The 12,775-nt window shown below is 45.8% G+C and overlaps 1 protein-coding gene across 5 annotated transcripts in view; it reads left to right on the top strand.

Moving 5' to 3' along the window:
* The window catches only part of MTMR14 (myotubularin related protein 14), a 107,254-nt gene extending 97,773 nt beyond the window's left edge, over positions 1-9,481 (top strand). For all 5 annotated transcript variants that reach the window (XM_068252560.1, XM_068252558.1, XM_068252559.1 and 2 more), the window contains one exon: positions 8,988-9,481. In XM_068252560.1, the coding sequence (XP_068108661.1) occupies positions 8,988-9,168 (181 nt within the window). In that variant the 3' untranslated portion in view covers positions 9,169-9,481. The remainder of the gene's footprint in view (positions 1-8,987) is intronic.
* Positions 9,482-12,775: the final 3,294 nt, after the last annotated feature.

Genomic DNA, 12,775 nt, shown 5'->3' with positions numbered 1-12,775 from the left:
ACATAATTTCAGCAGGGCTATGGAGTCTGAGTCGGGAAAAAATGCTCCGACTCCTAATGAATTTAAACTGTAATTTAAAATAGGAAATATGATGTTTTATTTCTCAGATAATAGTCATCATAAATAATTTATACATACCATAATAGCTGTGCTTAGTCCACAAAAATGAAATTAACCAATCAAAATTAGTTACTTGTGCTGCTTCAATAAAGCAGTCCCCGTATTTTTAAAGTCTGATATACACATCTGATTGCGACTGTATATATGATGTGTACACAGGAATCTTATTTATATATATATATATATATTTTTATATATATATATATATATATATTTATATATATATATATATTTATATATATATATATATATATATATATATATATATTTATATATATATATATATATTTATATATATATTTATATATATATATATATATTTATATATATATATATATATATTTATATATATATATATATATTTATATATATATATATATATATTGCCTCAACCTTCAAGCAAGTAGCAGCGCCCTGCCCCCAGGGCCGGTCCAAGCAAGAGGTAGTGTCATATCAAACCAAGGGCAAAGAGGGATAATTTGCATATTCAGTAGCAGTGCATTGTGGGTAACCTGCAATAATTCAGCTATAAGTGAACATTTGTGATTTGCTTCTGTTTTAAGAAGGAAAATTACACCACGCTTTGCTTTTTTTAGTAGGAGGAGGGTTTTTTGGTCTCTTTTATCCTCCTATACATTCTTAGTAGTTTGGGTCACCCTGAGCTGCTTGGTTACTCTGTTGTACTGGTCCAAGCCCTATCTCATACAGCCTTATCAATCCCTGCCATGTACTGATGAGGACCAAACATCTGAAATAGGCTGTCACATGTGAGTTTGATATGACTGTGTAAAACTTAAAGCTATAGGCTTGCTTGACTTACCAAGGGTGAAAAGGAATAATGTGCATATTTAGTAGCGGGGCATTGTGGGTAATCACAAATGTTCACTTATAGCCAGAGCCGGATTAAGGCTAAATGGGGCCCTAAGCAAAGTAACTGTTTTGGGCCCCCCATCATGTCGTTATAGAATCAGAAGATGCAGCTGCACAACAACATGCCGCACACACCGGGGCAGCCGAGCTACAGGTTGCTATGGGTAACAGCCCGCTTTCCTCTGTGAGTGCACAATGCAGGGAATAGCAGCGGCAAAATGCAGAGTGAGGGATGAATGGCTGGGTCATTTGCACTCAGGGGCTGGGGCACCCCTGTGAAGAGGGCGCCAGATATCACAGCAGCAGCACTTTCCCCCTGCATCTCCAGCCTGGCAATAGCAGAAAGCTCTGGACTCTGCCAAACTGGAAGCCGTTCCCCAGACTGAATTACATAACCACCCCCACCACCGAACAACCAATTTCTTCCCAAACTAGACAGCCACCATGCAGCCTCCATCCCAGTGAATACAATAGTCCAGCAGAGAAGGCAGCCGCAGTGGGGGAGAATGACAGCACCAGATGACTCACATTCACCTATTGCGATCCAAGCAATAGAGGTCCCGTCATCCGGAGCCCATCTGTCTCCTAGAGTGCTGCCGCTCTGTTACTGCTACTATTACTACTTCCTACTTCCTGTCTGATCTGAGAATCAGGAAGTTCAGAGCGAGTGGCTACACTGTAGAAGAGACAGATGGGTTTCAGATGACAGGATCTCTATCGCTTGGATCATGGATAGGTGAGTGAGCGTTTGCCATCTGCTGTTATCATTCTTGCTGCAGCTGTGGTTCTCTGTGGGAAGGGAGGGCGCAGTGGGCAGTGGCAGAGCACACAGTAGCAGGAGGTGGACCTAGGAGGAGAGCCTGGCTCTGAAGACAATCAGCAGCGCACGGCATCATTTGACAAGATAAGACAAATAACATTTATATCGCGCTTTTCTCCTGGCGGACTTAAAGCACCAGAGCTGCAGCCACTAAGACGCGCCCTATAGGCAGTAGGAGTGTTAGAGAGACTTGCCTAAGGTCTCCTACTGAATAAATGCTGGCTTACTGAACAGGCAGAGCCGAGATTCGAACCCTGGTCTCCTGTGTCAGAGGCAGAGCCCTTAAAGGGACTCCAAGCAGTGTCTGTGGGTATGCCTTTAAGCATACCCACAACTAATTAATTACATCCTCACACCTACCAGCATGAAGTTTGTAATTATATCCCCCTGGGTACCTTATAGTTCATTGCATTGTGCTGAATTAAGCTGCCGACTTTGGAGAAGAGTCATCCTGTGGCCGCGATTTCGATCGCGAAAATAGCGAAAACTAAAAGGCATAGGGCAGCTGTTTATATATCATTGGAAAGAGGAGAAAGAGCGCTTTAAAATGATATGCATCTTTCCATAGTTACTGCACTGCTCAGAGTCCCTTTAACCATTAAACCATCCAGCCACCGCTGACAGGATGGCGAGGGCTGGTTTATGTGCTGATGGGGGCCCTTTGACTCTGAATGGGGCCCCAAGCGACTGCTTTTGTTGCCTGGTCGGTAATCCGGCCCTGCTTATAGCTGAATTATTGCAGATTTTCTTCTGTTTTTAAGTAGGCAAATTACACCAAGCTGTGATTTTGTTAGTAGAAGGTCTTTTTGGTCCCTTTTATCCACCTATACATTCCGAGTGGTTTGGGTCACCCTAAGCTGCTTGGTTACTCTGTTGTACTGGTCCAAGCCCTATCTCATACAGCCATATCAATATTTGCCATGTGCAGATGAGGACCAAAAGTCTGAAACAGGCTGTCACATGTGGGTTTGATATGGCTGTGTAAAATTTAAAGCTATAGGCTTGCTATACACCAGTGGTTCTGGATGCTTGCTTGGCTTACTAAGGGTGAAAAGGAATTATTTGAATATTTAGTAGCAGTGCATTGTGGGTAACCACAAATGTTCACTTAAGGAAATATGCAATAATTCAGCTATGTTTTAGGAAGGCAAATTACACCAAGCTTTGCTTTTTTTAGTAGGAAGTCTTTTTGGTCCCTTTTATCCCCCTATACATTCTGAGTGGTTGGGGTCACCCTGCACTGCTTGGTTACTCTGTTGTACTGGTCCAAGCCCTATCTCATACAGCTGTATCAATCCCTGCTATGTACTGATGAGGACCAAAAGTCTGAAACAGGCTGTCAACATTTTACACAGTCATATCAAACCCACATGTAAAGTTATATGCTTGCTATACACCAGCTCTGAATGCTTGCTTGGATTACCAAGGAAGAAAAGGGGTAATTTGCATATTTAGTAGCAGTGCATTGTGGGTAACCACAAATGTTCACTTACAGCTGAGTTATTGCAGATTTCCTTCTGTTTTAAAAAGGAAAATTACACCAACACAGTGTGCGGCATTGCAGGAAGTGATGACAGTGGAACGCACGATGGAACACAGAAGAGGTGAGTCATCCCCGTCCGCTGCCTCTTACTAATAGTGGTGGCTGCTGCTGAGCTTAAGCAGGAGGGGAGCGCACATGGGGGACCAAGGTGAGGGGGGGGGGGGGGGGTTCCTGCTGTGCTTAAGCTGGAGGGGGAGTGCACATGGGGGACCCAGGTGAGGGGGGGTTTCCTGCTGAGCTTAAGCAGGAGGGGGAGCGCACATGGGGGACCCAGGTGAGGGGGGGGGGTTCCTGCTGAGCTTAAAGGGACACTTAAGTCAAACAAAAAAAAGTTTAACTCACCTAGGGCTTCCAATAGCCCCCTGCAGCTGTCCGGTGCCCTCGCCGTCTCCCTCAGATCCTCCTGGCCCTGCCGGCAGCCACTTCCTGTTTCGGTGACAGGAGCTGACTGGCTGGGGACGCAAGTGATTCTTCGCGTTCCCAGACACATTAGCACCCTCTATGCTGCTATATGGTATATGATATATGCTATAGCAGCATAGATGGCGCTATTGTGTCCAGGAACATGAAGAATCACTCACGTCCCCAGGCTGTCAGCTCCTGTCACCGAAACAGGAAGTGGCTGCCGGTGGGGCCAGGAGGATCGGAGGCAGACGGCGAGGGCACCGGACAGCTGCAGGGGGCTATTGGAAGCCCCAGGTGAGTAAAACTCATTTTTTTTGTTTGACTTAAGTGTCCCTTTAAGCTGGAGGTAGAGCACACATGAGGGACCCAATTGAGGGGGGGTCCAACCCCCCTCCCCGCCGCTGTGCCCAATACCCCCTTCCTGCCCTCTACCCTCTTATGCGGCGTATGCTACGCCGCGGGTCGGTTAGTATATACTAATCTACTACTACTAGGTCTATGCTGTAAGTATAAAGCCTGATGTGTAGCTGTGTCACTAATAGAGATGGTCAATGAGATGGAAATAATTCTGCATTGATGCTGATTTATGCAAATGTGTGCACTCTCTTTGCTCATGAAATCAAATAATTTGATATGTTGTTAAAATTTGGTTTGGTGACTACGAATTAAAGGGTAACTGAGAAGGATGAAAATGTTTTATACATACCTGGGGCTTCTTCCAGCCCCCTTCAGGCTAATCAGTCCCTCGCTGTCTACCTCCACCAGCTGGACCTTCTGCTAGAAGTCTAGGTAATTCAGCCAGTCAGCGCAGTCCGGCCGCATGCCGCTTCCACAGCCAGGAGCATTCTGCACCTGTGCAATAGTGCTGCGCAGGTGTAGTATGCTCCTGGCGGCGGAGTGTGTGCATGGGCACTCCGCCAGACTGGTTCAAGTACCTGGACTCATAGCAGAAGATCCAGGTGGCGGAGGAGGACATTGAGGGACTGATTATCCTGAAGGGGGCTGGAGGAAGCCCCAGGTATGTATAAAACTTTAATTTCATCTGTCTCCGGTTTCCTTTGTTACACAGTAGTACTATACTCTACATATGCACTCCCCACAGAGCTGCAGGGAATCCACTGAGAATGCTGTGTACATTGAACACAGAGGGGTTGTCTATCACCCATAAACTTGGTTCAGATTGTGCCTGAAGAATGTGTAATAGAGGAAGAATCTCCTTATTCCCCTGCAGAGTACCTGCACATCATTCTTACATGTACCCACACTTACATTGCCTAGGGCCTGATAGATGTTCTTTGTTCCGGTTTGTACCTTTTACAAGTACTCTTACCAAGGACTAGTTTTAGTCTAAAGGGAATAAATATAGTAGTCTACATATCCTTCTTACTTCAGTTGCCTTTTAAAATTCCTAAGCGTTGGCAGTTAAGAGACTAATTTCATGTTACATACTTTCAATCGACATGATTGTAATATGCAAATTAGAGGCGTCTGAGTCGGTGGAATCCTAAACTGAGGAGTCTGAGTTGGTGGATTTTTGTACCGACGCCACATCCCTGGATTTCAGCTTTGGCATACTTCTCTGCACGTGTCATTGAACAGAGACAATCAAACATTAAAAACTTAAAAAGTAGATTTACCAGTAAATACTGTATACAATAAAACTGCAGAATATCTAAAGTCCTTAAACTGATGAGAAACAATTGCCTCTATACTTCTCTTTTGACCTTGTGGTTAAGATGCAGCTGTCCATGTAATGGTTAAACAAGTGCGATTTAGGAGGTTTACACAACACCTTCCTCTGCACCGCACAGCTTGGTAATGCAGAGCTTGTTATATAGCTGCTGGAACATGCTTACTCTGGATGGACAGCTGGAGCACATCGGGAACAGCTGCTGCTAAAAATAAGCACCTGGCATTTGAGTGATTGTCAGCAGTCTGGCAATTTAGGAAAGTGTCTTCTGCTATCAGCATCCCTCTGGACCTGGTGATTGTGGAGCTGCGGAGACAACTGCTGCTGTCTGCTCACAGCTGATCACAGTACAAGTGTCTGGAGCACGGCGGCTGCTGCCATTATTCCCACCATCTCTCCCCTCCCCGGACTCTGCTGCTAAAGAGAACCTGTCAGCCTGTGGGGGGTGTAAACTGTCTGGGGTCCTGGGTATGTGAGGGGAGCCGGTGCTGACTTATGAAAATACTGTATGCCAGTTATGACTTGTATTTTAAATGCTGGTGCTACCTTCAGATGAGTTTTTCATTCTTAAAGGACCCCGGAAGTTAGGGATATGGAAGCTGTCTGGTATTGTTTAATAAGAAATAAATAAAATGGTTTCCTGTCCTTCATTGAGGCTTCTGGTTGCTTAAAGAGAATCTGTAAGGAAAAAGAGCCGGGGGGGGGGGGGGGGTTAGGAATACCTCCCCGTCCTTTTGTGTCATCCCGATCCAGCAATGGCTCCCTTGGAAAAATCGGCTAACAAGCTTGACAGTGGATGCGTGCAGTAGCGCCTGCAGTACGCGGCAATAATTACCTTTGGTACCATCTGCCCCTTCGGGCTCTAGCAGAAACAGCCAAACCCGATCAGGTCTGCTGAACCCAATCAGGTCTGCAGTAGAGCAGACCCAATCGGGCTCTACTACTTCTGCCAGAACCCAAGGGGGAAGATGGTGTTGCAGTTTGTCTGCCTGGTTAGTGTTGGTTGGTGTGGAGGCTTGTCTCAATCTTCCCCTTAAAGAGAGTCTGAAGCGAGAATAAATCTCGCTTTAGACCTCATAGTCAGCAGGGGCACGTGTGCCCCTGCTAAAACGCCGCTATCCCGCGGCTTAACGGGGGTCCCTTACCCTCCGAAATCCCCTCCGAGCAGCGCATCCCCTCTTCCGGATTGAGGTAGGGCTAACCACCGCAGCCCTGCCTCAAGCGCGTCTGTCAGCGCGTATCTCCGCCTCTCCCCCGCCCCTCTGTCTTCCTTCGCTGAGAGGGGCGTGGGAGAGGCGGCGATGCGCCGCTGATAGATGGCGCTGAGAGGCAGGGCTACAGCCGTTAGCCCTGCCTCAAGAGCAGCAAAATCTACAACCAAGTTGGTCGTAGATTTTGCAGTTGGGGGGGTCAGGGACCCTCGTTTAGCCGCGGGATAGCGGCGTTTTAGCAGGGGCACACATGCCCCTGCTGACTGAGACAAGAAGCAAGATTTTTCGCTTCAGTGTCTCTTTAAGCAGTTAAGAACTGCAGCTTCAATTATAGGACTGTAAGAAGTGGTCACCTTCATTGATAAACGTTGTCAGTCCTAAAGGACAACTGAAGTTAGGAAGATATGGAGGCTGCCATATTTATTTCCTTTTTAAACAGTGCAAGTTGCCTAGCTATCCTGCTGATCTATTTGGCTGTGAATAACACCAGAAACAAGCATGCAGCTAATCTTGTCAGATCTGTCAATCCTCTGATCTGCTGCAAGCTTGTTCAGGGTCTATGGCTAAAGGGATTATGGGGCAGAGGATCAGCAGGACAGCCAGGGAACTAATATTTCTTAAAAGGAAATAAATATGGTAGCCTCCATGTCACTCTTGCTTCAGTTGTCCTTTTAGTGACAACATAGGCAATCTGTTTTCAAACACAAATTATACAAGAGCCAATACACCTGTCAACAAAATCCCCTTGACCTTTCTATAGTTACTGATTTCTTGTAGAGAGTAGAAATCTTCAATGCCTAAACTCTAGTTGCAGCCCTATAGTGGTCCTCCTATGTTTGCTTGGCAAGACTCCATTGGCTGCATGTTTGTCTGGCTGGATTTCTTTCTATGTTGGAAGATTTTGTGTCACCATCTTTAGAATATGGCCCAAAGCAAACCTTTCCATGGCTGACTTGCTTTTAAAGTAAACTTCCAAACTTCTTGGCACTGCCAGGGTTTGGTTTGTTAAATTCTCGGTTAGAGCTCAGCAAGAAAAGAAATTGATCGGTTGTAGCCTAATTTCTCTACTTCCAAAAGGTAGAAAGAAAATCTGTTTGGGCTTTGTAGGAATACAAGCAAGTTTGGAAGCGAAATGTGTGTGGCACTTAATCAATGATGGCTGAATTAGCACACGATAAGTTTTGATGTCCCCACGTCCTGTAGTCCTGTAGTCTGTGTATGCAGCTTGTCAGTGGATGTGCTCTGTGACAGATCCAAGAAGTAAATCCAATAGAGCAAGTGAAAGCAGGAGGCGCATACCCCCTCCTCCCCACTGTTTGCAGGATTCCTCCCGGGTCCTCAGTCACCTGTTCTGTCTCCTGGATGATAGTGTACTGGTTAAGTGCTCTGCCTCTTACACAGGAGACCAGGGTTCAAATCTCTGCTTTTCCTGTTCAGTAAGCCAGCACTAGTCTGTGAGGAGTCCTTGGGCAAGACTCACTAACTGCTACTGCCTCCTGATTCAAAACTTCTTGTTGTTGCTACTGCCTACTTAGTGCACCCTAGTGCAGTGATGGCTAACCTTGGCGCTCTGCCTCCCTGAGTTATGCTTAGCATTCAGAGTATTGCAATGCCTCATGGGACTTGTAGTTCCACCACAGCTGGAGTGCCAAGGTTAGCCATCACTGCCTTAGTGGCTGCAGCTCAAGCGCTTTGAGCCCGTCGAGAGAAAAGCGCAGTGTAAAGGTTTTTGTCCTCCGTTCACTTAGGTGTAGTGGGTGGATCATGATGGGAGGAAGAGATCATGGATATATAACTCGCCCGGATAATAGCATGACTAAGCATCCTAAAGGGACGTGAAACCACCGTCTCACCATCCGATTAGTGCGCCAGCACGCATGTCCGCCTTCTCATGCAAAGATGAACCTTCCATGCACTGCACTTTATGCATGAGTCTGGTATTTTGATGGGACATCACACAGGCACTTATAAAGCAGGCACAGTAGCTCCTTCCGGCCTGGCGTTCTTTGGAAACAGCCAGGCTGGATCGGGTCTACACCATTGTGCAGGTGTTTGCCAGACCCGATCGGGCTCTGCAATTTCCCTCCGAACCCCGAGCAAGACTGAGCTAGTGCACATGTGCGAGGAGGCTGCTTTTCGGGGGTCTCAGCATAGGATGGAGGAGGACTCAGGAAGCCTCTTTAGGAACCAGAGGCTTCCCCCTCCCAAGGAGAGTAACCCCTGAGGAGAGGGTGTTTTTTTTTTTTGTTTTTTTTTTTTTCCAGGTTAACTTTGAGGAAATGAGCAGCAATGTTGCATTACATTACTCATGATGTTCTTTGCTTGCAGGTTGCCGGCACAGAGTGAACGGGCAGCACGACTTGAAGCTGTTCAGACAATCTTCTTATCTGCCTACCACGCCACCATCGGTTTAAAGACTGTGAACCAGAGTCCGTCGGGAGCCATCAGCGGCCTTCTAGAACATTTTGCACGGGGTGTAGGACTGCGTGGTCCCAGCACAATCGTATGACACATGGAGTGGACCCTATAAGCTGCTTCCAGCACTCAATCACAAAGCCATATGACTATCCTCCTGTTTTAGCTGCGTGTCGTTTCCTGTAATCCGATTGGATGGATTCCTTCTATTGGAAAAGGGACAGAACGTCCAATCATCGATCTCCGAGCAGCTCCGCCCCGAAGCTCTAGAGATGTGAATGGGTTTTAACGGTTGAATCTGCTTTTTTATTTTTATTTTTTTAATCCGTAACCACTGCAATGCAAAGATCACACCTTGTGGTGCAAAAAAATCTGTTTTTAAATTAAACTTCCTTCTTTTGATACAAGCAGAAGCCTTTACTTGTAGAAAGCATGAGAGGAGACATTGATTGAAGAGCGGTGATCACAGTTGGATGTCACAATAGGACTGATCTCTATGCTCAGCAGCACTCTCTATTCTGTACCCCAACTTCAATGGGCTCTATTCAGAAACTGGTGTAAGAGGAAGCCAGAGTGAGAACTGATGGAGAAGCATGTGATCAGCTGATAGATTTGTAAGGCTCCGATTGGCTGGTCATGATCATGTGCTAAACCAGGAAGTCATCACAGCAAATCAGAACCTTACAAAACTGATCACATGCTTCTTCATGTGTTTTTACTAAGCATTGCCACCCCTAAGGGCCGGTTCACACTTGTATTTAAGTGGTAAACAGATCAGTTTCCATTCCATTGGTTCAGTTCTGTATCCCCTCAACCCGCTGCAAGCCCCCCCACCCCGCCCCAATCACCAAAGTAGACTTTGCTGGCTACAATGGTCTGTTTCTTAGCCAGTGTCGACTACCACAGGATCCGTTTCTCATTGCCCCCAATGCAGTGCTTCGGTGTCTTTCTGTTCCGCTGTTCGGAAAAATGCTGCAGAACCAAACTTCCAGTCTATTCAGAGGAGCATGCGGAACAATGTTAATGGAACCATAGGTGTAACATTGTATCCATTCAGTTACGATCCGCGACAGCACCGTTTTATTGCCAGTGTGAGCCGGGCTTAATGAGGAATTTGAAGGCTTCCATATTTACAACCCCCCCTTTCCTTTTTTTGGGGAGGGGGAAGGGGAGAGGTAATCCACCTTGGGTACACTTCGAGAGCAGCACAGCCACACAAAGAACCATTCTTTATGGAAATCTACAATGGCAGCATCCATATTTCCATTAAATGACCTGTTCCATCTAGGTTTACCAGCATATCCAATAGCTCAACAGCCAATCATGATCCAGGGGGCTGGAGTTGGAGGCCTAAGAATTTTTTGTTTTCTTGCAGAAACTTGAGTGTAAAGTATAAGCTTTAAAGGATGAGTATATTTTGAGCCTTTGTCATGCCTTCCCCCTTACCAGTTTAATAAAAATCAGTCTGTAGGGAGCTCCAGCCTTGAGCATTCGTATCCTTTCTCACTGAATCCATTGCAACAGGCAGTGTAATCGCAACAATGCAAGGCTGTTCCTATGATATGTACACATTGGTTGCTCTGTGGCGGGTCTTGGGGGTCACCAGACAACGTGTCCTGTTCTAGTGGCAGTGAAGCATACTTTGATTTTACTGTGTGGTTGCATCTCTTTGGCACCGTTGTGGTAATGCACCATCCACAGTATGAAAGGACCCTTACAAGGTCTAGGTGCTTCCCACTTCATCACATCTGCAGCCCGGTCTCTGCATCAGTACAGAGGTTGGAGTTCAAGGATTGCATCATGGGATGTGCCTGCATTTCCTCTATAAGTAATAAAGGTGTAGGTTAGACAGAAGCCTCCCAGGACTCGCATGGACAGCGTTTAATGATCAGGCAGTGGGTGGGGAGATGAGGCTGCTCTTACACAGCCGTGCTGATGACAGTCGGTGGAATTTGGCTACGGTAAGGCTCATTTTCCATGGATGGCTGAACTGCTCATTTGTTGAACAGTTCAGCTGGTGGCCACATGCACCGGTCTGCTGCAAGTATGTGCAGCCAAATGGCAGCGATCGGTAGCACCATGTCAACAATTGACAAGTGGCGCTACCCCGCAGTGAAAGTCTCATGTCCTGGAGATGATTAGACATTCACCTCCCTGGCTGTATGATTATTTCCAGATTTTAGAGTCTAGAAACGGTGCGTTTTTTTAGCATGCATTGAGACCCTAAAATAAAGGCAGTTTCTAGGCTAAATTGCACCCAGGGAAAGGGTATACGAATTGCTAGCTAGGTAGGGGCCTCCAGTATAGGTAGCTAGTATAGTCCCCCCCCCCCCCCCCCCCCCCGTATAGGTAGCCAAGCATTGGCGCAGCAATGGGAGAGAGTGAGCATAGTGGTTACGACTCACCTTCCACGATTCCCGCACGCTGCCTCTATCTCCTTCCTGTCCCATGCGTCCATCTCATTGGTAAGCGCCCCCTGCTGAGATGACATCCGGTTACTGATCGCTCGATTTCATCTGAGGTAGCTCCAAGATAATTTTGCAGATGCCAGATCTGCAACTAAGTTTAAATTCCCCCCCCCTCCCCCCTTCTAAATGAGTACTCTCTCTCTCCAGCTGGGAGATACAGAAGCACACAACACTCAAGTTGATGAAAATGCATCTGAAGTCTTTATTTTCAAACAAAACTTTTATATACTCTTATGATGGGGGAAACCAGATTGAACTGGAGTGAACATGTAAGTTATTTTTAACAATAGGACAGACAGAAAAGACAATACGGTATTTTTACTGTAAACACTGGTAGAGGTAGAATTGGTTACATGTGTTCATTTTAAATACAACAGGTTCTTAACAATGCATGAAAAGGTCTAAAGGTGGGTACACACATTAGATAAAGATCAGACCAATTTTACCCCCTTCCATGTAGTATAACAGAGTAACCAAGCAGCTCAGGGTGACCCAAACTACTAGGAATGTATAGGGGGATAAAAGGAACCAAAAAGCCCTCCTACTAAAAAAGCAAAGCTTGGTGTAATTGAATTTATAACTGAATCATTGCAAATTTCCTTCTGTTTTAAGAAGGCAATTACACCAAGCATTGCTTATTACTAGGAGGGCTTTTTGGTCTCTTTTATCCACCTATACATTAGTAGTTTGGGTCACCCTGAGCTGCTTGGTTACTCTGTTGTACTCGTCCAAGCCCTATCTCATACAGCCTTATCAATCCCTGCCATGTACTGATGAGGACCAAAAGTCTGAAACAGGCTGTCTACATGTGGGTTTGATATGGCTGTGTAAAACTTAAAGCTATAGGCTTGCTATACACCAGCGGTTCTAAGTGCTTGCTTGGCTTAACAAGGGCGAAAAGGGATAATTTGCATATTTAGTAGTAGTAGTGCATTGTGGGTAACCACAAATGTTCATTTATAACTGAATCATTGCAAATTTCCTTCTGTTTTAAGAAGGCAATTACACCAAGCCTTCCATGTAGTATGAGAGCCATACTCTACACAGTCTATTCTATGGAGCTGAACTCCCCATCAGATAAAAATCTTTGCAAGATGCTGCACACATTCAACAGATCAGTTCCTGCAAAAGATCCATTTCTGCAAAATGCATTCATAGTCTATCTGCAGATCTCATACACACATTGTTTAATGGACAATCATCTGCAGATCAGATCCACCAGGGTGGATCTTT

This window comes from Hyperolius riggenbachi, chromosome 9 (genome assembly GCF_040937935.1).
Source record: "Hyperolius riggenbachi isolate aHypRig1 chromosome 9, aHypRig1.pri, whole genome shotgun sequence".
In the NCBI taxonomy this organism is placed as follows: domain Eukaryota; kingdom Metazoa; phylum Chordata; class Amphibia; order Anura; family Hyperoliidae; genus Hyperolius; species Hyperolius riggenbachi.
The sequence above is the reverse complement of the archived record's forward strand: the minus strand, read 5'-3'. Positions and strand labels throughout refer to the sequence as shown.